The sequence below is a fragment of the Emys orbicularis genome, chromosome 8 (genome assembly GCF_028017835.1).
Source record: "Emys orbicularis isolate rEmyOrb1 chromosome 8, rEmyOrb1.hap1, whole genome shotgun sequence".
Classification (NCBI taxonomy): Eukaryota; Metazoa; Chordata; order Testudines; family Emydidae; genus Emys; species Emys orbicularis.
Window position 1 is genome coordinate 113,789,014 of NC_088690.1, and position 24,855 is coordinate 113,813,868.

The 24,855-nt window shown below is 48.6% G+C and overlaps 2 protein-coding genes across 3 annotated transcripts; both read left to right on the forward strand.

Moving 5' to 3' along the window:
• Positions 1 to 546: 546 nt before the first annotated feature.
• LOC135882996 (oocyte-specific histone RNA stem-loop-binding protein 2-like) lies at positions 547 to 9,146 on the forward strand. Of its 2 annotated transcripts, XM_065410021.1 has the most exons (7): positions 547 to 597; positions 1,618 to 1,665; positions 6,591 to 6,689; positions 6,771 to 6,875; positions 7,212 to 7,374; positions 8,094 to 8,210; positions 8,591 to 9,146. In XM_065410021.1, the coding sequence occupies exons 1-7, from the start codon at positions 548 to 550 to the stop codon at positions 8,708 to 8,710; spliced, it is 702 nt and encodes a 233-aa protein (XP_065266093.1). In that variant the 5' UTR covers position 547; the 3' UTR covers positions 8,711 to 9,146. The 2 variants fall into 2 exon arrangements, with proteins under 2 accessions (XP_065266093.1, XP_065266092.1); XM_065410020.1 differs by lacking the exons at positions 547 to 597; positions 1,618 to 1,665 and having other exon boundaries at positions 6,280 to 6,689.
• Positions 9,147 to 13,467: 4,321 nt separating this feature from the next.
• FAM53C (family with sequence similarity 53 member C) lies at positions 13,468 to 24,622 on the forward strand. Its single transcript, XM_065410103.1, has 3 exons — positions 13,468 to 13,492; positions 22,827 to 23,545; positions 24,350 to 24,622. The coding sequence occupies exons 1-3, from the start codon at positions 13,468 to 13,470 to the stop codon at positions 24,596 to 24,598; spliced, it is 993 nt and encodes a 330-aa protein (XP_065266175.1). The 3' UTR covers positions 24,599 to 24,622.
• Positions 24,623 to 24,855: the final 233 nt, after the last annotated feature.

A 24,855-nucleotide genomic window follows, 5' to 3' on the forward strand; every position in this document is an offset into this window, starting at 1 on the left:
CGGGTCACGCCCCCACCCGGGACAGGCGGGTCCCGGCTCGCTCGCCCCCCAGCCGCGCGCCGCCCTCATTGACCCGCCGGCGCCGGGCCGCTCCGCTCCGCCGCGCCCCGCTGATCCCTGGCCCGGTCTCGCCCCAGTCCCCGAGCCCGCAGACTTGAATGAAAATAGAGCACGGGGAACTTAAACCTGCCGCCGGATCCCAGCCAATCACAGAGATTGTTGCCGACCGTAGCCAATCAGGGCGACCGGGGGACGGGACCAAACACAAGAGCCGCTCTCTGATTGGGTAATGTCCGCGTGACTCGAGCGAAGTGAGAACCTATTGGGGGAGAGAATGGCGGGCGGGACGTTGCTCTTGATATTGGACGGATGTAAGGGATTCCGCCCATGTCTAGCGCTTATTGGCTCCGTGAAGCCAATCACCGCCCCCGGGAGCACGTGATTCGTGGGGGCGGGGTCTGTAAGTATTAGTGAGGGGGAGTGCCACCTATTCCACAGGCGAACCCCGCCTGGTGACGTGGCTCCGCGCACGCGCCCGCCAGTGGCTATGCTGCCCGCGCCTCGCGCGCTGTGTGGCTGGGAGCCGCTGGCCGGCAGGTACGGGCGCGCGGCCCGGACCCCGCAGCTGTCCCGGGGCTGTAACGCCCGGGCGGGGTAGACCTGGGCCGAGCCCCCGGCCGTGTCTGAGCCGCGCTCCGCTCGCCCCGCTCCCGTAACCCGCTGCGCTTCCCGTGGCGCCCTGTTCCCACGCGGGGCCGGGGGGGCTCCCCCATTCACCGCTCCCCCGAGCCGCGCCTCCGGCAGCCCTTCGCGGAGCAGAGACCGGGGCGGCTCCCCGGGGCTGGGTGCAGTGGGGGCGTGTGGGACAGTCCCTGTGCCGGTGTCTGCCCCGGCGCGTGTCCCGGTAACGATAACGGGGATTCCTGCGGGGGCTGCGCTAGGTCCGAGACGGGCTTCTCCAGCGCCCGACACGCTGTGACCATCCCCCGGCTCACGCTGCGCTGCTGCGGCCTGACGTGCCTTTCCCTGCGCTGTCCCCGAGCATGGCTGGATGCTCTGTTGGCAGGCGCCCGCCGTTGCTGGGCCAGTGCTATTCCGGTTGGGGCTCCTAGGTGCTACCGCAAGACACACAAACAATGAACCTGGGTGATAGAACTGGCCCTGCTACCTGTTGGTGGCACTCGGGCTTCATTCAGGGTCAAGAGGTGCAGGAACAGGGCATGCTTGACACCTGTTTGCATTACTTCATGTTCATAATGCTCCTTAGCCCGTGTCTCACTGGGCTGACAATCCTCTTTAGGCTCAGATACATTAATTTGGAGGCTTTGTCACCCAGAGCCCTTTGGCTGCCTTCAAAGGTGGTGACTGCTTCCCCTTGGTTTAGAATCATTCTTTGAAGCTCAGTTTTTAGCTGACTCAACTTATTTAAGAGAATTCTGTCCCCCGTGCGGACACTGACTTTTCAGAAGTCAGTGTTTTCTATGGGCCGAGGGGTAGGATGGGTCCCTGAGCTAGCTGCGTTGTAAGGAAGGGTTGTGAGCTCTGTCTAGGGTGGAGAATTGATTTTCTTCCATAACTGGCATACAGTTCTCTGTTTCATGACCCTCTTGTTCTTAGATGTGAAGAGCCTGCCTCTGGAAAAGCGTCTGTATGTGAGAAAGACAGGTGGGTGGAAACACACATGGTATGCAGAAGCTTTCTGTCTAGATTCTAAATAGCAGACATTTGCCTATGGCCTTAGAGGAAAAAATGCATATAATTAATGGGGCAAGAATTTCAAAGAGAAAAGAGAGCTGGTGATGACAAATGTCTCTGTTTAGGATTATTTCTATGGCTGCAAGGGAGAACATGATGTTTAATGTAGTGAGAGCTTGGGAGGAAGAATGAGCAATTTGTGCTGGAAAACATCAAGAGTGAGTTGGATGGAGGATGACCGGGGGCATAAGAGCGGCCAGACTGGGTTAGACCAAAGGTCCATCTAGCCCAGTATCCTGTCTTCTGACTGTGACCAATGCCAGGTGCCCCAGACGGAATGAACAGAACAGGTAATCATCAAGTGATCCATCCCGTTGCCCATTCCCAGCTTCTGGCAAACAAAGACTAGGGACATCATCCCTGCCCATCCTGGCTAATAGCCACTGATGGACCTATCCTCCATGAACTTGCCTAGTTCTTTTTTGAACTCTGTTGTAGTCTTGGGCTTCATAATATCCTCTGGCAAGAAGTTCCACAGGTTGACTGTGCGATGTGTGAAAAAATACTTCCTTTTGGTTGTTTTAAAATCTGCTACCTATTAATTTCATTTGGTGACCCCTAGTTCTTGTGTTATGAGAAGGAGTAAATAACACTTCCTTATTTACTTTCTCCACACTAGTTATGATTTTATAGACCTCTACCATATCCCCCCCTTAGTCATCTCTTTTCCAAGATGAATAGTCCCAGTCTTATTAATCTCTTGTCATACAGAAGTTGTTCCAACCCCCTCATCGTTTTTGTTGCCCTTCTCTGTACTTTTCCCAATTCCAATATATCTTTTTGAGATGGGGCGATCACATCTGCACGCAGTATTCAAGATGTGGGCATACCATGGATTTATATAGAGGCAATATGATATTTTCTGTCTTACCATCTATCCCTTTCTTAATGATTCCCAACATTCTGTTTGCTTTTTTGACTGACGCTGCACATTGAGTGGATGTTTTCAGAGAACTAACCACTATGACTCCAAGATCTCTTTCTTGAGTGGTAACAGCCAATTTAGACCCCAGCATTTTATATGTATAGTTGGGATTATGGTTTCCAATGTGCATTACTTTGCATTTATCAACATTGAATTTCATCTGCCATTTTGTTGCCCATTCACCCAGTTTTATGAGTTCCCTTTGTAACTCTTCACCACTATTTACCCCTCTCCATTCTGAAAACTGACCATTTATTCCTACCCTTTGTTTCCTATCTTTTAACCAGGTTTCAGAGGGGTAGCCGTGTTAGTCTGTATCAGTAAAAACAACGAGGAGTCCTTGTGGCACCTTGGAGACTAACACATTTATTTGGGCATAAGCTTTCATGGGCTAGAACCCACTTCATCAGATGCATGGAGTGGAAAATACAGTAAGCAGGTATATATATTACAGCACATGAAAAGATGGGAGTTGCCTTACCAAGTGGGGGGTCAGTGCTAACGAGGCCAATTCAATTAGGGTGGATGTGGCCCATTCCCAGCAGTTGACAAGAAGGTGTGAGTATCAACAGAGAAAATTATTTTTTTCCCTCTGTTGATATTCACCCCTTCTTGTCAACTGGTGGGTTTTAGCCCATGAAAGCTTATGCCCAAATAAATTTATTAGTCTCTAAGGTGCCACAAGGACTCCTGTTCTTCTGACCACTTTGTCTGTCCCAGGTGAAAGCAGCCAACTTCTTCCAGAAGCCAACTCCTCGTTGTTCTATCTTTTAACCAGTTACTGATCCATGAGAGGACCTTCCCTCTTATCCCATGAGAGTTTACTTTGCTTAAGAGCCTTTGGTGAGGGACCTTGTCAAAGGCTTTCTGAAAATCTAAGTACACTATATTCACTGGATCACCCGTGTCCACATGCTTGTTGACCCCCTCAAAGAATTCTAGTAGATTGTTGAGGCATGATTTCCCTTTACAAAAACCATGTTGACTCTTCCCCAACAAATTATGTTCATCTATGTGTCTGACAATTCTGTTCTTTACTATCGTTTCAACCGGTTTGTCTGGTACAGAAGTCAGGCTTACTAGCCCGTAATTGCCAGGATCACCTCTGGAGCCCTTTTTAAAAATTGGCGTCACATTAGCTATTCTCAAGTCATTTGGTAGATAAGCTGATTTAAATGATAGGTTACAGACTACAGTTAGTAGTTCTGCAATTTCACATTTGAGTTACTTCAGAACTCGGGTGAATACCATCTGGTCCTGGTGACTTATTACCATTTAGTTTATCAATTTGTTCCAAAACGTCTTCTAATGACACCTCAATCTGGGACAGTTCCTCAGATTTGTCACCTAAAAAGAATGGCTCAGGTTTGGGAATCTCCCTCTCGTCCTCAGCCATGAAGACCGATGCAAATACAGGCAAGTCTCATCTTACGCTGGGGTTACGTTCCGTTGTCAGCACGTAAAGTGAAAATCGTGTATAGTCAAAATTACATTGAGTGTAATGGTGGGCGGAATCGCCCGCACTACGGGTACAGTATTTAAATTATTTTTCTTTTTGTTTGTTTTTGTTTTAGTTTTTGCCGACCGTGCAAAGCTGAATTCGCGCATGTTAAATGTGCGTAAGATGAGACTCGCTTGTAATTCATTTAGTTTCTCCGCAATGGCCTTATCGTCCTTGAGTGCTCCTTTAGCATCTCGATCGTCCAGTTGGCCCACTGGTTGTTTAGCAGGCTTCCTGCTTCTCATGTACTTAAAACATTTTTTTTGCTATTACTTTTTGAGTCTTTGGCTAGCTGTTCTTCAAATTCTTTTTGGGCCTTCCTAATTATATTTTTACACCTCATTTGCCAGAGTTTATGCTCCTTTCTATTTTCCTCACTAGGATTTAACTTCCACTTTTTAAGGGATGCCTTTTTGCCTTTCACTGCTGCTTTTACTTTGTTTAGCCACAGTGGCACTTTTTTGGTTCTCTTACTATGTTTTTTAATTTGGGATATACGTTTAAGTTGAGCCTCTATTATGGTGTCTTTAAGAAGTTTCCATGCAGCTTGCAGGATTTCACTTTTTGCACTGTACCTTTTAATTTCTGTTTAACTAACCTCCTCATTTTTGTGTAGTCCCCCTTTCTGAAATTAAATGCTACAGAGTTTGGCTGATGTGGTGTTTTCCCGCCACAGGGATGTTAAATTTAATTATATTATGGTCACTATTACCAAGCAGTCCAGCTATATTCACCTCTTGGACTAGATCCTGTGCTCCACTTAGGGCTAAATCAAGAATTGCCTCTTCTCTTGTGGTTTCCAGGACTAGCTGTCCAAGACGCAGTCGTTTAAGGTGTCTAGAAACTTTATCTCTGCATCCTGTCCTGAGGTGACATGTACCCAGTCAATGTGGGGATAGTTGAAATCCCCCATTATTATTGAGATTTTTATTTTAATAGCCTCTCTAATCTCCCTGAGCATTTCACAGTCACGATCACCATCTTGGTCAGGTGGTCGGTAGTATATCTCTACTGCTATATTCTTATTAATAGAGCATGGAATTACTATCCTTAGAGATTCTATGGTATAGTTTCAAGTATCAGAGGGGTAGCCGTGTTAGTCTGAATCTGTAAAAAGCAACAGAGGGTCCTGTGGCACCTTTAAGACTAACAGAAGTATTGGGAGCATAAGCTTTCGTGGGTAAGAACCTCACTTCTTCAGATGCAAGAGATATGGTATAGTTTGGTTCATTTAAGATTTTTACTTCATTTGATTCTATGCTTTCTTTCACATATAGTGTCACTCCCCCACCAGCACAACCTGGTTCATTGACTCAGATACCGCCCTTCTCCCAGTCTCCTTCCTTGCCCAGAATTCCCATTGTTGCTTTCAGGAAAGTGGCACTACATATCCCAGTAGAGATGTTGCTGTTGCAGAGTGGAACTCTTGGGATTAATCTCCCAGTAGCCTTGTAGACACTCAAAAGTCCTGAGGGAGTATGTAAAGCTATGGTAAGATGTGGGGCTGTAGTTTTAGTTTTGTCACATTGCTTAGTTGTCATATATTTTTACTCTGACAGTTGAGATCTCATCCTATTTACTAAGCACGGACACTTCTTGACCCTGTATAAAACATACAGTCCCCCACACTAAGAAGCTTAGTCTAAAAGATAAACAGAAAATAAGATGGGAAGAAGGTGTTACATTCAAGCATTTTCCTGAGTCACCATTTTCTGTTTTGTAGACAAGGCTGAAGGGATCCCTGCTGATGGCAATAGGTATTTGGGATGAGACCCCTTGACTTGTTCTTATGTCCTTGGCCTGATAGGAAGAGTGTATAAATCAGCCACTGATACTTGCTACATTATAGAAATCTACCAGTTAATGAAGATTTAGCTTAATTGGCAGTTGGCTATTTGACTCTTAAAGAGATATACATCTGCATTTTTGAGTTTTGTAGATCTATAATTGTATCTATTTGACTGTTTTCCTTCCCCCTCCTTTGTAAACTCGGGCAAGGACTGTCTCTCTGTGTCTGTATCACATGCAGCACAATGGGGCTCTGATTCTGAGTGGGGGACTGCGAGTATCACTGCAATACACATAATAATCTGAGAATATGACTGGCTGCCTTGATCATGTATCCAGGGCTTCCATCAACAGACCCCAGAGCTGGGCTGGAGTAATCCTGTTGCCCTCTCAGGAGAGGGCTGACCGGTCTCAGTGCTTCAGTTCTGAGTTTCAAAGGAATAAACTGTCCCAGAAGCTGAGCTGGATCCTCTGCACCTTTATGATAAGCTGCATTGCCCAGTTTAGTTCTGCTTCCCAGGACCAAACAGATGGCTGGCTAGTCTGTCGGATGCAGTGGTCACACCTGGCTGTGACACAAGCAAGTTTATCGTGCAACAAACTTTCTTTTCCTTGGGACAGGCCCTTGTCATCAAAGCCATTCTCCCCTGGAGTTAATATGGTCAGCGTGGGAATTGGCACAAGGCCAGGCCTAGCAAGAGGAGCCAGCTCAGGATTGAGGTGTGTTGGATGCATGCTGACCATGTGGCTTGTCCAGGGTTGACTTTTGTGTCTCTAGTACTAACTTTTTCTCTTCACCAGATCTGACACTGAGACCGATGAGACCATCCTGCAGAGGAGACAGAAGCAGATAGACTATGGGAAGAATACTATTGGCTACCAGCACTTCCTACAACAGGTCCCCAAGTGAGGTGGTCCCTGGCTTTCACCTCCACTTCCCATATAAGCCTGCTTATTCAGACTGTGACCACAGGCTCCCCACCAAGGGAAGAGATACCTGAAACTGATGTAAAATGACTTCCTTCCCTTTGATCCTGCCTGAAGGCAACTTCCTTTCCCTTCCCCCTTCCAAAAGTCCCAGAAACTTGACATATTCAGGAGCCTTTGGAGCGTGTTTCCTACATCCTACTGGGGCCCTATTAGTGCCATGCTCCTGCTGGGTTAGGGTGGTCTTGATGCTGGGGTGAGGAATTCTTTAATGGAAGCACCTGGTCACTGATAAATGTCATGCTTCATTCCCAGGGCTGCTCGGCAGTCAGGGATTCACCCCCGAACTCCAAATAAGTACAAGAAATATAGCCGCCGCTCCTGGGACATGCAAGTCAAGCTGTGGAGACGGGCATTGCATGCCTGGGACCCGCCCACCCAGCATCCTCTCCTGTGTGGACAAGGACTTCCAAGGAAAGTGCCTGCCAGTTGCTCTTGGCCCCTCTAGAGTCTTACAGGAGAGAAACTCTTGTAGGGGGAGGAAGGGGCAGAAGCCTAGCAACATGAAACATGGAGGATCCACCCAAATCAATGGGTATCCTTCCCAGCGCTTCCTAGAATCCCTCTGGATATAGTGGCCATTACACTGAGCTGCCGTAGGCAGCAAATAGCTAGAGTGAACGGTATGTTAACATGCCTAGGGGGGCCTGTGAAGCTTGGCACTCTATGGCACTGAGAGGTAGGTATCAGGAGCCTTATACCATAGAAGGGAGGGATTGATGCAAGCAAATCCTACCAGGTGCTCAAATGTCCCAGTGGTGAGCATAGTATAAATTCCCCAGTGCTCTGGAAAATGCTTCTCTGTGTTGTATGTGGTGTGTGCCTGCTTTGCCATCACCCCCAGCTGCATAGTGGGCATTGGGGAGAAAAGCACAGGGGACTGGGACCCCAACTGCTGGGTTTGATGAGAGAGCAAGGACTAGGTCCAGCATCTCCTGTCTCTTCTGCCAGTGCTCACTGGAGAGGAGTCCTGCCTACCCCTCCCAGCCTGGACACAAGGAGGCGAAGGGCCTGATGATCTCTCCTAGGTTTGAAGCATGGAGTGGGATGACAGTGCTGCTCCATGTGATGACCAGTGCTGATCCTTTCCACTGACTGAATCAGTGTGATTTAAATTGCTGTTTGTTTGCAAGGCAGGAGCTGGTGAGTCTCTCAGGAATGACGGAGACAAACTCTTTATGCGGCTTCTCAGAAGACTGGCCTGGTTCCCTGAGGCCTCTTGAAAATCTGCCAGGAGAATCACTGGGTGGACAGGTATTTGGGCTTTGATTGGGCTTGCTTTCTCCTGTTCCTGCTCGTGACAGGGACTTAGGGCAGCAGTAGGGAATGCTATTTAATGGTTCATTGCGAGCACAGGAGTACGTAGCACAGAGTGATCATCACGGACAATACCCCCTCCTGACAAGCTGAAGTGCAGTCTGGAAGTCTTGTGCCTTCCTCTGGACACTCTCTGATGCTGGAAAGTATTGTTGGTCATTGTCCTGGGGAAGGGGAGAATAGGGGGGAAAGGATCCTCGGGGCTCAGCATCCTCTCCAGGGGGACACTGCCATGCTTTGGATTGCAGGCGTGTGCTTCTCACATCAGGTTTGTTTTCTTTCCTTCCTATTCATTTGTCTGTATCCTGTTTTCACAGTTTGCTGGCCTGTCATCTCCTGGCTGCTCCTCTCCATGGCTGCCCCAGATCCACTCCAACTTGCTGCCCTTCCTAGGAAACGCGCACACCTGCCCATACTGCTCCTGGATGGGGCTATGAGGAGAGTCCAGAGCATTTTCTGCCTCTGAAACGACAGCATTTGGGGAGTGGGAAGAGCTCAGGCATCAAGTTTCATACAAGCCCAGCTGCTAGGATCTTCTGAGCTCATGGAGGACATGAGATTATCCTGAAGCTTGCCCCAGGGACAAGGGGCTGTTAGTGTTGAGGCTTGGAGCTGAGCATCAGACCACTTACACAATGCACAAAGCGAGAGATACAAACCCAGCAGCTATCTCCTCACACAGCCCAACTTCCAATGGTGTAGAGAGTGTTTCTGTCACCGGAGTACCTGTAACCCCAGGCATTGCAATGAATACCAGCATGCATAGGACCAGTTCTTTCTGCTTCCCTTCAGGAATCTGTTCGGTCTCTTGTGTTCCAGGGAGATCTATATAGAAGGGGTTGGAAAAATGGAAAGTGGGGTCAATAAAATTTACCAAAAGACTCTGTAATAGCTGCTGGCTGGGTTATTTTTCTGTCCCTAGGCCTCTGGGGCTCTGCTCACCACAGGCAGGTTCAGGGAGGCTTTGGCAATTCATGAGGACTCAGATAATGGGGAGTTGTGACCCTTCCCCCAGTGTGGGCACTCCACAAGCTAAGTAAAGATGTCCCTCTGTGCATTGAGCTGTAGGAGCAGCCAGACCAGCGAGGAGGGGAAATTCTTGGCAGCAGTTTGTCAGGCCCAGCCCAGAGGAGAAGTGATGGGGGAGAGGGGACCACAAAAGGCACAAGGAAACCATGAGTCTTAAGGGAGGAAGTTTACCTTGCCAAAGGGTTAATGTTGCCTTAGGGGTTGCTGCTGCCCTTCTTGCCATTGGTTAGAGGGGAAGATGATTAAATATTTACGGTGAACAGGTCCGTGGAGATCTGCACCATCCAACCCCTCCACGATTGAATACGATGAGCTAGGCAGGAGGCTCTGGCCAGGCCACGCTCTAGTTACCACCTAGCACTTTCCTTCAGCGTTGGGAAAGGGCTCCGAGGCGTGGAAATCCAGGGCAGGTGCAATCTGGGCTAGAGAGACAACTCCACTCCCTTCTCCGGTCCTGCGGTAAAGTCACATGCCCTGCCAGTGACCCCACCATGGGAACAGGTGATGTTTCTCCGGCATCCTGCCCTTACAACATTCCTTGGGGGGCTGAGTGCCCCCCATCCTGCAGCTGGCTACAGTGTGTGAAGGGGCCTCTCCTGCTGCCTCCCAGTCCCTCCCACCCCAAGCTGGATGGGGAGTCGAGACTCTACCTCCCCTTGTGTTGAGCTACTCCCTTTTCCCTGCGGGGGGGCTAGAGGGGATGTGGGTCCTGGGGGGAAGGGGCTGGTTTTGTGTGGGGTTATGGGGGTGGGGACTTGGGGGGCAAGGCCGGGGGGAGGGGTGATGCTGGTGCGGGAAGGAACGAAGGGGGTCGGCGGGGACGGGCCGCTCGGACGCCCACCCCGACTACAATTCCCGTCGTCCTTTGCTGCACGGTACAGTCCGAAGGGGGAGGCGCCGGGGCTGTGGCGGAGCCGGGTGCAGGGGGAGCCCCGAGGTGGGGCCGCGCCGGACCCCGGTTGGTGACTTCAGCTCGGCCTCAGCGGGCGGGCCCGGCGCTGGCTCGGAGCGGAGGGTCCCGGGCTGGATCCCTCGGTCTGTGGCGCGGGGCAGCCTGTCCGGTTCCATAGCCAGGAACAACCGGGGGCGGCGGGGCGCCTTGGCCTCGGTGACCCCCTGCCTCCTCCGGGCCCCCAGCTGCGTCCCCCTGCCCCGGCTGACAGCCCCCTGCCTCCTCCGGGCCCCCAGTTGCGTCCCCCTGACCCGGCTGACAGCCCCCTGCCTCCTCCGGGCCCCCAGCTGCGTCCCCCTGCCCCGGCTGACAGCCCCCTGCCTCCTCCGGGCCCCCAGCTGCGCCCCCCCCCCGCCCCGGCTGACAGCCCCCTGCCTCCTCCGGGCCCCCAGCTGCGTCCCCCTGTCCCGGCTGACAGCCCCCTGCCTCCTCCGGGCCCCCAGCTGCGTCCCCCTGCCCCGGCTGACAGCCCCCTGCCTCCTCCGGGCCCCCAGTTGCGCCCCCCCCCCCCGCCTCGGCTGACAGCCCCCTGCCTCCTCCGGGCCCCCAGCTGCGCCCCCCCCCCGCCTCGGCTGACAGCCCCCTGCCTCCTCCGGGCCCCCAGCTGCGCCCCCCCCGCCTCGGCTGACAGCCCCCTGCCTCCTCCGGGCCCCCAGCTGCGTCCCCCTGCCCGGCTGACAGCCCCCTGCCTCCTCTGGCCCCCCCCTGCCCCGGCTGACAGCCCCCTGCCTCCTCCGGGCCCCCAGCTGGCAGTCCTGCGCCCCCCCCCCCCCCCCCGCCCCAGCTAGCAGCCTCCTGTCACTTTCAGATACAAGTGTCAGAGCCCACCCTGGGGCAGCAGGGGAAGGCTGGGCTGATGTCCCCTAGTGCTGCTCTAGGGTCAGTGGGGGAGAAGGGGGCCTGAGGCTGGCACCTTCTGTGCTGGTCTGGTATTGCCAGTGTGGTGGAATGACTGGAGCTGGACATCGGGTGACCTTGCTCTGCTTCAGTGTCTGTGTTTGATTTTCTCAGCCCCTGCAGGGAGCCCTCTCCTCGTCACTAGGGTGCCTGGCACTGTAGCCTGTGAGCCTTTGTCCCTCTTTCTGCTCATGTGATCTGTGAGATCAGTTGGCACTTGGCATGTTCGGAGTGGCTCAGGGGTGAGCACATTGTTTCTCTGGGTTGAGGTTTGACTGGGCCCAGCAGCGTCCTGGATGCAGGGGGGTGAGTTGACTTGAAAGGGTTTAGTCTGAGAATGGGAGATGCCCACTCCCTGGACAGCTGATGCAGGTGGCAAAGGGATCAGAGCAGTTGGGCTCCTTTTACTAGGGAGCAGCAAAAAGGCCCATAGGGTTAGGTTGGCTGTTTGGTTTTGCTTTCTGCTTTGGAGATTTCTCTGCTCACAGCCTTGGTGTGTGCTTCCTGCTGTAGCTTGCACTAGGTTAGGTAGATCAATTCCCTCTTGCTGTTGCATGTTGTGTGTGGGAAAGAAGCTAGGTGCTGTTGGCTTCCTCCTCTGAGACACTAAGTGTTCACAGAGAGATGCCTTAAACCCAAGTCAGCCTGCTCTGTGGTGGTCACTAACCGAAGCTGCAAGGGGTGCTGTATCTGGCTTCTGGTAGTAAGTGAGGTGCTGCTGCCTGTTGGTGGCTTTGCCCCATGTGGATCCTGGAGTTTGCACCCTGATGAGATTAAATTGTATAAATCAGTGGTTCTCAACCAGGGGTCCGAGGCCCCCTGCGGGGCCGTGAGCAGGTTTCAGGGTGTCCACCAAGCATAGCTTTCTAGGGCCCAGGGCAGAAAGCCAAAGTCCCCCCGAGCCCCACCACCACCATGGGCTGAAGCTGAAGCCTGAGCAACTTAGCTTTGTGGTGCCCCTGTGGCATGGGGCCCCAGGCAGTCACCCTCCTTGCTACCCCCAATAGCAGCCCTGGCTTTTATATGCAGAAAACAGTTGTTGTGGCCCAGGTGGGCTGTGGAGTTTTTATAGCATGTTCGGGGGGCCTCAGAAAGAAAAAGGCTACGAACCCCTGGTATAAAGAATGCTTTGCACTCTTTAATGGCACCCGCCAGAGGAGCGTAATGTGCTTTACTAATGTTAGTGGGGCAGTCTGAGGCAGAAAGAGCGGACATGACTTTCCCAAGATAACACAGGGAGCCTGTGGCAGAACTGGGACTAGGCCTCAGGAGCCCTGTGCTGTAGCTGCAGCCACAGCACTGTGCAGCCTGTCCACTAGTTATTGTCATTACTGAAAGGGCAGAATGTTTATTGGGTCACAATAAGATTGCTGATTCCACCTGCTGCCCTATGCTTGGGGTGGGGAGTTTGTTTACCAAAGTTGCTTCAGGGTTGGGGAAAGGAGATGATACTCCAACTGTTAAGGAGGGAGACTGGTTCACTTGGTTGGAGCAGAAACCAGAAGCTCGACTTACAACTTGCTTGGTCCTGGGGTTACGGGAGGAAGATGGGGGCTAGCTGTAGAGGTTGGGCTCATGAAGTGTGCCTGGGATGTGGGGGCTGAAGGAAAGAAGCCTACATTGCATAGGGTGCAGGGCCGTAGCAACAAAGAACGTGGCCCCCTCCGAACGGTGGCCCCCTCCAAACATATGTCCGGTCGGGGCCCCTTACAATGCAGAAACTGGAATGCGGTATTTATTTTGCCACTTTTAGGGGCCCCCTTCCTTGCGGGGCCCCCTCCGGTCGGAGGGTACGGAGGGCGCTTGCTACGCCTCTGATAGGGTGATAGAAGCAACTAGAGCTCAGTGAGGCAAGCAAAAACCTAAATTGTCTGAGCCCCCAGAAAGTGATGAAACAGATCCTTATGGGATGGTGATGAGTTAGTGTATTCTGGGCCTGGGAAGGCTATGATTCTGGGTGAGGTGATTCTGTGGCTCAAATAAGTATCAGTAGTTTGTTTCAGGCTTTCTGGGGCTTAGTTTCATTCAAGGAGACTTAGAGCACCAGTATTTTCTCTCTCGGGCGCTAAGTAGCAAGCCTGGGGTGCGCAAGCAGGTTCTCTGACCTTGGGGCTGTGCCTGATGTTGCTAACGTGCCTGTTTGTGTTATAGGGTCGGTGGGGCAGCATGATGGCCCTTGAACAAGACTGGACTTGCTGAAGGAGGAGGAAAGATGGCAGGAGGTAGGAGCTGGGGGCTCTAAGGTGGTGGTGGTGCCAGGCCTCCAGGAGTCATGATTGCAGAGCGACTGCAGAAACAGAGTCTGGAAGAGCTGAAATGCACATCCTTCAACGTCAGCCTGGTAAGATGTTTCTCTGCCTCAACCTTGCAGGTTTAGTCCATGTTGGAAATGGTATCAAGATTATTTTTAGTTGTGAGGAGGAGGGGTCCACATTCTGCATCTGTACTGAACCAAGGTCCCAGTGTGGCGTCAGTGGGCGCTGTGCTGCAAGATTTGTCAGCTTTCAGGCTAGTTGTAAAATTGGAGCCTGTGTGACCTGTGGTCACTAAACAGCCCCAAGCATTTGAGAGCTTAACCTGTGGCCCCAGCTCAGGTAATCAGATTCTGCCCTCTAAATTCTCCATGCAGTTTTGGTGGGATTCAGCATTCCAATTCACTCCAGCCCTAAACTCTTGTGCAGTGCTGATTGCGCTCTTATTGAGGCTGTTGTCCCTGCCATGGAAGTGGCTGCATACCTGCTGTGTGGGCAGCAAGCCTTGGGAGGCGTTCATCTTTTTCTCTTTTGTAGAGGTCTTTGGGATCCCTTAGGATGAAAGGCAAGTTGTTAAGAGGAGAAAGTATCTTCCTCTGTATTAGCAGAACTGTTGTAAGGAAGACACGAAGTAATTCTTCCACTCTACTCCGCACTGATAAGGCTTCAACTGGAGTATTGTGTCCTGTTTTGAGTGCCACATTTCAGGAAAGATGTGGACAAATTGGAGAAAGTCCAGAGAAGAGCAATAAAAATGATAAAAGGTCTAGAAAACATGACCTGTGAGGGAAGATTGAAAAAAATTGGGTTTGTTTAGTCTGGAGAAGGGAAGGCATGATAACAATCTTCAAGTATGTAAAAAGGGTGTTAAAAGAGGAGGGTGATAAATTGTTTTCCTTAACTACTAAGAACAGGACAAGAAGCAATGGGCTTAAATTGCATCAAGAGAGATTTAGGTTAGACATTATGAAAAACTTCCTAGCTGTAAGAGTGAAAAGCACTGGAACAAATTACCTAGGGAGGTTGTGGAATCTCTGTAATTGGAGGCTTTTAAGAACAGGTTAGACAAACATCTGTCAGGAATGGTCTAGATCAGTGTTTCTCAACAACCAGTCCATGGACTGGCCCCGGTCCCTGCGATCTGCCTGACACAGTTTAGGAAGGCAGCAAGTCAATTCATGGTATCAAAAAGGTTGAGAAACGCTGGTCTAGATAATGCTTAAGGACTGAACTAGATGACCTGTTGAGGTCCCTTCCAAACCTACATTTCTACGATTTTCCATAGTTCAGCATGTTACTAACTTTTTTGTAATAAGCCTGGTTTTTGTCTCCTCTTCCAACCCCCAAAATATTAACCAAAACAAATTCATTATGCCTGAAATCTCACCTGTGGTCTTATGCCCAGAGCATACTTTTTTTGTGTGTGTGTGTGGGGGGAGGAATCTCTGCTACTTAAACCCCCAGTCTCTCCTTTGGGATCTCTGCATAACTCTGGTGCCTGCTTTGGATCTCTGCTCCTGAAGGGTGAGGGGGATGTGGGCATGAGAGAAGAGAGGCGGAAGCACTGGAGTAATGCATGAGTTGCTTGAGCATTGCAATAGCACTGCAATCGCTGCTATTATAGCAGCATGTTGAAACTGACAGGTTGCTATTTGAGAGAGAGAAGATAGGTGAGGGAATACCTTTTTATTGGACCAACTTCTGTTGGTGAAAGGTACAAACTTTCGAGCTACACAGAGCTCTTCTTTCTGTCTGGGGAAGGAAGCAGAAGTTGCTGTTTGGAATTTCACTCTGTTTGGGTAGTTAACTTGAAAATGTGTTTGGGACTAAGGAGGGCTTGAAGTTCTTGTCCCCCCTCCTGCATCAGCAAATCTCAGTTTTGCTCCCAGACCATACCTTGCTGCAGGCTCCAAAGTAATTTTCCAAAGGGAAATTGTGTGGTAGCTCCTCCCTGCTTGTCCAGTCCTAAACCTAAGATTTACATTAGCAAATCTTCTCTCTCCCCATACCCTGTCCCTGCTCCTCTTTCATCTGAGCTTCCCTGTTTTGCATCCTGCTGTGTTGAACCAGCACTGAAACAGCCATTGGCGATCAGTAGGATGGCTTGACTTAAATCCGTGATTTAAATCACTGATTTTTATTAATGATTTAAGTCAGCAAGCAGGAAACTTTAAATAATTGATTTTAATCTTGTTTTGCATTTGTACTTTTAATTATTTTTCTAAAGAGTGGTTCATTCGCATTGGTTGATATAACCATTGAAATATATAGAATTGCAACTCAATATAAACTTCATACTAAATTTGATACTACTTTCTGCCAACCATGAGGATATACTATATCTATACACATTTATATAAGCTATTATATAGATCAACATGCATTCATTTGGATTCTTAATTTTTACATTTTTTATTATGTTAGAACAGTTGTTCTCAAACTTATTTGATCATTCCCCCCTCCACCACACAAGTCTTATACCGATAAAAAAATCAACATGCAACTCTCACTAAATATTAAAAACAGTAAGGCATTGATTCAAACAGGCTTTTTTGTTTTTCACTTGAGTTGTTTTTTTTTTCTGTTGCACGAATGAGCCAACAATCCATAGTAATAAAAAATTGGAAAGAGTACAGCGGAGGACAACAAAAACGATTAGGGGGCTGGAGCACATGACTTATGAGGAGAGGCTGAGAGAACTGGGATTATTTAGTCTGCAGAAGAGAAGAATTAGGGGGGATTTGATAGCTGCTTTCAACTACCTGAAAGGGGGTTCCAAAGAGGATGGATCTAGACTGTTCTCAGTGGTACCAGATGACAAAACAAGGAGTAATGGTCTCAAGTTGCAGTGGGGGAGGTTTAGGTTGGATACTAGGAAAAACTTTTTCACTAGGAGGGTGATGAAGCACTGGAATGGGTTACCTAGGGAGGTGGTGGAATCTCCTTCCTGAGAGGTTTTTAAGGTCAGGCTTGACAAAGCCCTGGCAGGGATGATTTAGTTGGGAATTGGTCCTGCTTTGAGCAGGGGGTTGGACTAGATGACCTCCTGAGGTCCCTTCCAACCCTGATATTCTATGATTCTATGATAATAAGAGCAAAAGCAAAACTGTGATTGTGGTAGATACTTAAAATTAAATGTGCATACCGTGTTGTAGCAAACGGATTAACGTACAGATTGGCAACGACTTTATATAATGCTATGCAAGCTTAACAGAAATCTATCAAAATGCACAGTGCCTTCTGAAGACCTGATATGTCTGGAGCAGCGGTTCTCAAACTTCATTGCACCGTGACTCCCTTCTGACAACAAAAATTACTACATGACCCCACAGGGGGGACCGAAGGCCACCCCAGGCAGGGGTGGGGGAGGAGCAAAGCTGAAGTCCAAGGGCTTCTGCCCTGGATGGGGGGCATATAACCTCAGCCCTGGGTGGTGGGGCTTGGGTTTGGGCTTCAGACTTGCTGGGGCCCAGGGCCAACACCAGCCTTGGTGACCTCATTAAAATGGGGTCGTGACCCACTTTGGGGTCCCGACCCACAGTTTGAGAACCCCTGGTCTGGAGGAATCAACTTTAGTAGTTATTCATTGGTGTGGGTAAAATGTGCACAGTATTTTTTTCCTAAAGCTTCTCACGCCTCCCCTCCAGAATACATTCTGTGTCCCCCCCCCCCCCCCCCCGTTTGAGTGCTAGAAAATGGAGAGTGACACATTTCTTATTTACTAGATGACTTTCTACTTGTGATTTGTGTCAAGCTACTATTGGGATGGAAATTGGAATTCAATTTCCATCCCAACAAGTCAGGAAAAAGATCTTGGAGTCATCGTGGATAGTTCTCTGAAGATGTCCGCGCAGTGTGCAGAGGCGGTCAAAAAAGCAAACAAGATGTTAGGGATCATTAAAAAGGGGATAGAGAATAAGACTGAGAATATATTATTGCCCTTATATAAATCGATGGTATGCCCACATCTCGAATACTGTGTACAGATGTGGTCTCCTCATCTAAAAAAAGATATACTGGCACTAGAAAAGGTTCAGAAAAGGGCAACTAAAATGATTAGGGGTTTGGAACGGGTCCCATATGAGGAGAGATTAAAGACGCTAGGACTCTTCAGCTTGGAAAAGAGGAGACTAAAGGGGGATATGATAGAGGTATATAAAATTATGAGTGATGTGGAGAAAGTGGATAAGGAAAAGTTATTTACTTATTCCCATAATACAAGAACTAGGGGTCACCAAATGAAATTAATAGGCAGCAGGTTTAAAACAAATACAAGGAAGTTCTTCTTCACGCAGCACACAGTCAACTTGTGGAACTCCTTATCTGAGGAGGTTGTGAAGGCTAGGACTATAACAGCGTTTAAAAGAGAACTGGATAAATTCATGGTGGTGAAGTCCATTAATGGCTATTAGCCAGGATGGGTAAGGAATGGTGTCCCTAGCCTCTGTTTGTCAGAGGATGGAGATGGATGGCAGGAGAGAGATCACTTGATCATTGCCTGTTGGTCCACTCCCTCTGGGGCACCTGGCATTGGCCACTGTCGGTAGACAGGATACTGGGCTAGATGGACCTTTGGTCTGACCCGGTACGGCCGTTCTTATGTTCTTAATTAAACATGCTCAAAACAGCATTTTAAAATTGTTTTTATTTGCTAAATTAAACCATTTAAAATGTGCTGGAGACATAAAAAAGTAAGTTTATCAAAACATGTTACATCAGTATGTTTTAAATACATTAAACAAAGGAAGTATTAACTGTAGTTAGTGAGCTAACAGATTGTTTCTAGTCACCACAGACCAGATTCTCAAAAGTATTTAGGTGCCTGCCTGAAGGTGCAGAAAAGTGCATAGTGGGATTAGGAGCCTAACTCCATTGAAATCCATGGGAATTAGTTACCCAATCTGTTTAGGCACCCAAAAGTACCTGTCTGCATCTTTAGGTGTCTAAATACCTCTGACAATCTGGCCTCATATCCTTCAACTTTTTAAAATGAGTAGATCTCCTTTCCCACCTGATTTTTATTCATAGATTGGAAGAGGAAAACAAGCTTTCTGCCTTTTCAACTTCCATTTGGTTTCTCAACTTTGAATGAACTAGTCAAAATGACGAAAACAGTCTCTCCATCTGCTACCTAAACTGAAACCAAAAGTAATTAAGGCAAAAGCTTTTCTGCACAACAGAAACGGAAAGTACTTCCATTTGGAAAAAATGTGACTACCAGCATTCCTTCCATTGTAAAGACTGACAATAATATAGATACTTAATGCAGCTCATGATGTTGTGACATATTTATAAAGCTTGAGTTGACCTCAAAAGTTAATGTTTTCCCGCTGATTGTGTATAATTAAAGAAGTAACACCCTTTGACTCATTAAAATTTGAGGAGGGCTCCCTGTTGCAGCATATTTTTCATTTAAGTGATTTTAATTGAATGTAGGGAGTTTAGGCCTTAAAAAGTTGCCATAGTTTCAAATTTAATTTTAAACAGGTTTTATTTTTAAAAAGAAAATGTATTTAATATACATTTAATATAAGTGGGGGGAAAAAACATCAATTTTTATCCTGCCTGCGGATCAGTAACAGGAGGACGAAGAGAACAGGAGAAGATGCTAGCTCAGTTGCTGACTAGGCTCAGACATGGATCATGAGGAGGGAGGATGGGATAGCAAGGTTTCATGACACAGAACAGCACACTTCTTACTCATACTTCCCACCATCAATTTTATGTGGCCAACCATTAGTCCATCCATGCCTTGGGCCCCACTGATGTGATGATTGTAAGTGCCTCAGATTCGCCACTGCATCCAGCATCACAAGATGTTTCTGCTAAAGTGATTAGCACTGAAATAGTTAATGGCATTGAAATATAATCTGCTGTTGTGCTTCAGAATTAACCCATCACTAAATTCACATGATCTGTCAACTGTTGGCTGCAGACTTGGCCCCAATCCAATTGTCAGCCCATAATTCAGTCATGTTTGGAAGGCTTTCTTCACAGCCATACGGTCTAGAAACTTTAAAACAAAACCAAGTGTGTTCTCCCAACTCCTTCTCCTTAGGCTCTCTGCCTTGAGTGTATCTCCTGAGCCCACACACGCACCTTTCCCCAAGGGCCCCTGAGTTGGGTGCATCTCTCCTAACACCCCCAGACCTGCCCCTTAAATGCTCTGGGTGGAGTGCCTGTCCCTTTTACACCCACACCCACACCCCCCCCAGGACCCCTGCTGATATATTTTTTTTTCCAGTTATTCTCCTATATTTTAAAGTGTTTTGTCCCTCTCTGCTGTGCCAGCCCTACTTGCAGAGGAATGTGAGACATGAACAAGAGGAGAAAACAGTGTGGCTGATTATACCCAAAGTGCTGACGGATTCCTAACAGAAGTTAACTGAAGAAAGAGACCGGTTTCAGAGGGGTAGCCGTGTTAGTCTGCATCAGCAAAAACAACGAGGAGTCCTTGTGGCACCTTAGAGGCTAACAAATTTATTTGGGCATAAGCTTTTGTGGGCTAAAACCTACTTCATCAGATGCATGGAGTGAAAAATACAGTAGGCAGGTGTATATATTACAGCACATGAAAAGATGGGAGTTGCCTTACCAAGTGGGAGGTCAGTTCTAACTGGGCCAATTCAATCAAGGTGGAAGTGGCCTATTCTCAACAGTTGACAAGAAGGGGGGAATATCAAGAGAGGGAAAATTACTTTTAGTAGTGCTAACGATGTTGAGAGGGGAGTCTTGGTCCTTCCTGTGATGTGGTGAGTCCATGTGTTTCCCTTCATAGCCTTTGCCTGACCACACAGACGTGGCTCACTTTGGCAGCCCCCTCCAGCTTGCGTCTGGTAAGTGTTTGGGTGGACTTTTACCTTTTGTGCCCACATCACACTTCTCTCCTCTGATTTCATTTTTGTTTTAGAATTTTCTACTTGAACCTCCCAGCAAAAGCAAGCTCTTAGCAGAGATCAGGCCAATAGGAGTGTTTCCATTATCTTACTTTTATAGTGCCAGTGGAAACAATTATTTTCAGCAAAACTAAACCAAACATTGCAGCATCAAGTATCTGAGAGTGAAACTGACTTTTCATTGTCCCCAAAGAGTGATGTGTGAGCTATATTTTAAAAACATTTTGTAATCATCTCTGGTTATTTTAGTAACAGAAGAGAGGAAATTTGTTTAAATAGTAAATTGAATCCCTTTATTGTTGCCCTTTTCTGGCCATATCAGTTTTAGGATTTTGCACTGGATCCCATCCCTGTAGTATCAGATGTAGTTTTATTGTTGTGGCATGGAAGCGCCCACACTGCTATGTGCCAACCACACACACAGCAAGATGCAGTCCCTGCTGAAGGAGAACACAGGGTAAGACTAGTAACCAGTGCAGGGAGGGGAAGGGACAAAATGCCCAACGAACATTTTAAAAATCAGTATTAGTGGCTGCTATTAGTTGGCTAATTGCTGGGCTTGGAGAGAATGTTAGAACAGGATTAGACTGATGAACTAGCAAGATAAAACCTTCAACGGTGATATATGTGTATCAAACCAGTAAAAAGTATCCCGACTCCTGAGCAGCTTTCAGAGCTTTTCTCCAGGGGAGTAAAGAGCGTTTTCCCAATCACGAGGGAACCTCCTCAGAGGGAGGAGTATTTCCCTGGTACTAAGTCTTTCACTTTCTCAATGGAACAGCCTCCAGTCCCTCATTTTAAATAGTTTCTTGCCTGGCAGCAGTTCTCCTCTAGGTGCTTGTAACATCACTGATCATGGGAAAGGGGAAAATGATCCATTCCAGCGAGGCGATACTGTTGATGTCCGTTATAACATTGGCTTGGTCACCCAAGTTGGGCCTGCATAGCCTAGTGATCCAGATATTACTCCTGTCTACAGTTCCAGCCCTGATAGTGCTTTACTGTATGGAGTGGTTCTCACTGGACATCTGTATGTCCAAAGTGTGCGTGAGTATCTTCTGGGGCCCAGGGCTCTGAGATTCTCCTCCCTGTGTCTCTTGTCTGAAAGCTCTATTCTCTGTTTCAGAAGCTGTCTGTCCTGGTCTACTCTCTTTGCCTCAGCATGTTTTTGTTCTGGCCTTTTCATGGCATCAGACTTATTCTCAATTATTTCTGGTATTAAATGTCTCCCTACTGCATATGCAGCTGCAGATTGCTGTGTGCCAGCCCTTCAGGAAGGCTCCTGTAGTTCTCATAGACAGGCAGCCCCCACAGTGAACTCTCGTCTTTCCTCATCAGCCCCCACAGTGAACTCTCGTCTTTCCTCATCCATATCTGTCTAAGGGCTGAATGTTGTTCAGCTAGGTTAGCTACACTCACTTGTATGTAGGGTTGCCAACCCCTCTAGGATTGTCCTGGAGTCTCCTGGAATTAAAGATTAATCTTTAATTAAAGATTGTCATGTGATGAAATCTCCAGGAATTCATCCAACCAAAGTTGGCAATCCTACTTATATAGGGTTTGGTATAGTTTGAATTCAGTGAAGATTTTCAGCAGTTAAGCAGGCTGGTGGGGAAAGAACAATGCTTAGATAGAAATCTTGCTCTAGATCGAAGTAGTGTTGCCCCATCAAGGCTTTGTGAATTGGGGATGTTTGTAGGGACTGGTCAGTAACTGTGGAACCTGCTACACTTTGGTTTATTTTGATGTTCTAGGATTTGTTCTTGCTCACAGTTGCTCAGCACACCATTTTCATTGCTGAGTTCCTCAAACTTAGAGATGTAAATTGTGGAGGAGGTGGCCACAACTTTCCCTCCAATTCCAAACTTCCAGGCAGGATGTCTGTTTGCTTTTTCCCCAGTCCACACCTTCTGCCAGAGCAGAGTGTCTGGCACAAGCTTGTCTCTCCATGGTTTCAGCATATCAACATTAGGGAGCAGGGGAGGCTTACCAGTCCCTTTGTTCCCACCTGCTTTGCTCCTCCAGTGTACATCACTCCTTTAACAGAATATTCTTTGCTGTCCCACCTGCCCCCACGTGTTGTCACCTTGCCAGCCTGATCAGAGGGAAGCTGTGCTCAAGGGGCTCCCAGTTTATGGAAGACAAATTGGGATCTGTGTTTGGAAATAAAGATTAAAAGAGCTAGAACTTCTCATGGGTATCAAGTAATGACAGCAGTGGGGGCCAGATGGTGAGTCAGTCAGGACTGCCTGTGCTCATCTTTGTGTGGAACTGGGAACTACCATAGACACAGAATAAAGGGAATCAAACTATAAAGCCCAGTGGTCAGAAATGGACTTTGTTGGGGCAAGCCCTTCTCTACCAGGTGCATGCAGTGCCCACTCCCCAATTAAAGGTTATTTGGAGGGCATCAGAAGTTACTGGATAGGGTGTGGTGGCACTGGTCCCTCATCCAGGACTGTGGGACAGCTGGTGAGGCAGAGGCCATGCTGTTAATTCTCTCCCTCTTTTGTGGTGTCTCTTGCAGAGAGGGCTTCCTGGTGGGACCTGATCTCCTGTCCCAGGATACACCTTCAGGACAGCACAGGTTTCAGTTGCCACCACTCCCGCCTGAGTCTGTCTCCTTGCAGCCAAGACAGCTGCCCTAAGAACAGCCTTCCATCCCAAACACTGGCCACGGACCTGCTAACCTTGGGGAAGGCCTCTATGGTCCCCACCAAAAGGCACTGCTGCTCACCCTCAGTGCCTGAGAATTTCTTCCACTGGCATCCCCTCTGTAGGCCTCTTGGCTCCAAAGTGTGGACTCCTATCAAGCATCGGGGCAGCAGTGGAGAAGGTGCTTTGGAAGAGCACCCCCCGATCTCAGACCATGGAGCCTGCAGTCTCAGGTTTGACCAAGCCCCAGGTGCATCTCTTCAGTGTGTCCAAGGTGGTGGTGGCAGTAGCCCCCCTTTTTTCAGTCTGGCCCTATCCCGGGAATCCCTAGTCAGCATGTTGTGGGAGAGTGAGAAGACCTTGCAGCCCTTCCCCTTGCAACGTCGCTTCTCCTTATCACCTGTCCAGTTCCTGCCCTCCCCACGGAGCTCTGCTTCCTCCACACCAGAACTGCTCAGGCACCAGCATGGCCTCCCACACAGCCAGTCACAGCCCTGTGACCTGGACACAAAGAAGAATGGCCTCAAGCGGTGCCATGATGAGGATGCAAAGTGGCACCGTCCCTCACTCAACTTCTACAAGATGAACCAGGTAGGATGGAAGGAGTAGGGCAAGAAGAAGGGGGAGCCAGGGTTTTTTGGAGAGGGGGTTGTTTGTTTTTGTGTAGATTTTTAAGGCAGGAAGGAACTATTACCATCATTCAGTCAGATCTCCTGAACAATACAGACCAAAGAACGTCACCCAATAAATGCATTAAGCCCAGAATTTCTGTTTGAGCTATAGCATCTTGGAAAGATATCCAGTCTTGACGTAAAGACTGCAATGATGGAGAATCTGCTAGGCCCTAAGAAAAAACATGCCAAAATTCCCCTAAGTAAAAAGGTAGGACTTGACACTTAATGTTAGAAAAAAGTCAAAAGAAAAACACAGTTTTAGGCTGTTGAATATACCATGAAAGGTAAACAAGTGTCATGGTCTAGTCAGAAGGGTTTGTATCCTTGTTAATGTTCAACCTATACAGGTAACTGCAGATGAAATTCTGTGTCCTGTGTAAATGGCTGGTCCTCTTCTGTGTATAGAAGTTGCTCCTAACAGGTGAGGATGAAGAGAGGGGCTGCAGGCTTTATGTAAATCTGTATCTGTGCTATCACTGCAGACTGGGAAGAGGGAAGATTGTCAGGGCCATGTAACTGCACACCTTGCAGACTGCTCCTGTTCCATATCAGTCCAGGAAGCAGAGAAATTAGGGGCTGGAGCTGGTACTGCAGGCAGGGAGCCATTCCTGGTGCTATGCTAGGGAAATCTCACAACACTGGCACATTCATCCTCCTTGCTAGCACTGTTGGAAGGAAGGGCTCTGTTCTAGGTTCCTAATCTTTCTTGTTTGTTTGACAGAAGCAGTTCTCAGGAGGAGGCCTCTGTTTCTTAGACAAGTCTGAGGAAGGCAGTGCTCCATCATGGTTCTTGGCTCACAACTCACAAGCCTCTTCAGCCCCCTGCAGTCCTATCAGCAGCTACGGCCAAGTGCTGAGTGAGGAAGAGGAAGATGAGGCAAGGAACCGAAGCTGGCATCTGGCCAGCCAGAGGACTTTTTTCCAGCAGGACTTTAGTGACCTGGATCTGAATCTGATTGAAGAGAACTAGGGGTTGCAGATACACTCTGGAAACTGCAGCCCCCCCCCAGGCGGGAGCGTTCACATCCACGGAGGAGAACGCGGCTTAGGCATCAGCACCGCTGGGGCTCTGGAGGGGACAGCGGCCCTGGCCAGCATGAATTTGTTAAAGGAAAAAGTGAAAAGTTGCTTCAGTGAAATGTGTGTAACTGAGGGGAGGGCGCTGACTCCTGGCTCGGGGTTACTGCCCCGTCCCCGCGCACCCGCACCCCGGGGCGGGGGAACAGA

Excerpts from the sequence above, each read along its gene's own strand:
- FAM53C (XM_065410103.1), top strand. The coding sequence starts at position 13,468 with ATGCACATCCTTCAACGTCAGCCTG. Across the intron at positions 13,493-22,826 it reads CATCCTTCAACGTCAGCCTG|AGAGGGCTTCCTGGTGGGAC; the intron begins GTAAGATGTTTC and ends TGTCTCTTGCAG. Across the intron at positions 23,546-24,349 it reads ACTTCTACAAGATGAACCAG|AAGCAGTTCTCAGGAGGAGG; the intron begins GTAGGATGGAAG and ends TTTGTTTGACAG.
- LOC135882996 (XM_065410020.1), top strand. The coding sequence starts at position 6,280 with ATGACTGGCTGCCTTGATCATGTATCCAGGGCTTCCATCAACAGACCC. Across the intron at positions 6,876-7,211 it reads TTCCTACAACAGGTCCCCAA|GGCTGCTCGGCAGTCAGGGA; the intron begins GTGAGGTGGTCC and ends CTTCATTCCCAG. Across the intron at positions 7,375-8,093 it reads GACAAGGACTTCCAAGGAAA|GAGCTGGTGAGTCTCTCAGG; the intron begins GTGCCTGCCAGT and ends TTTGCAAGGCAG.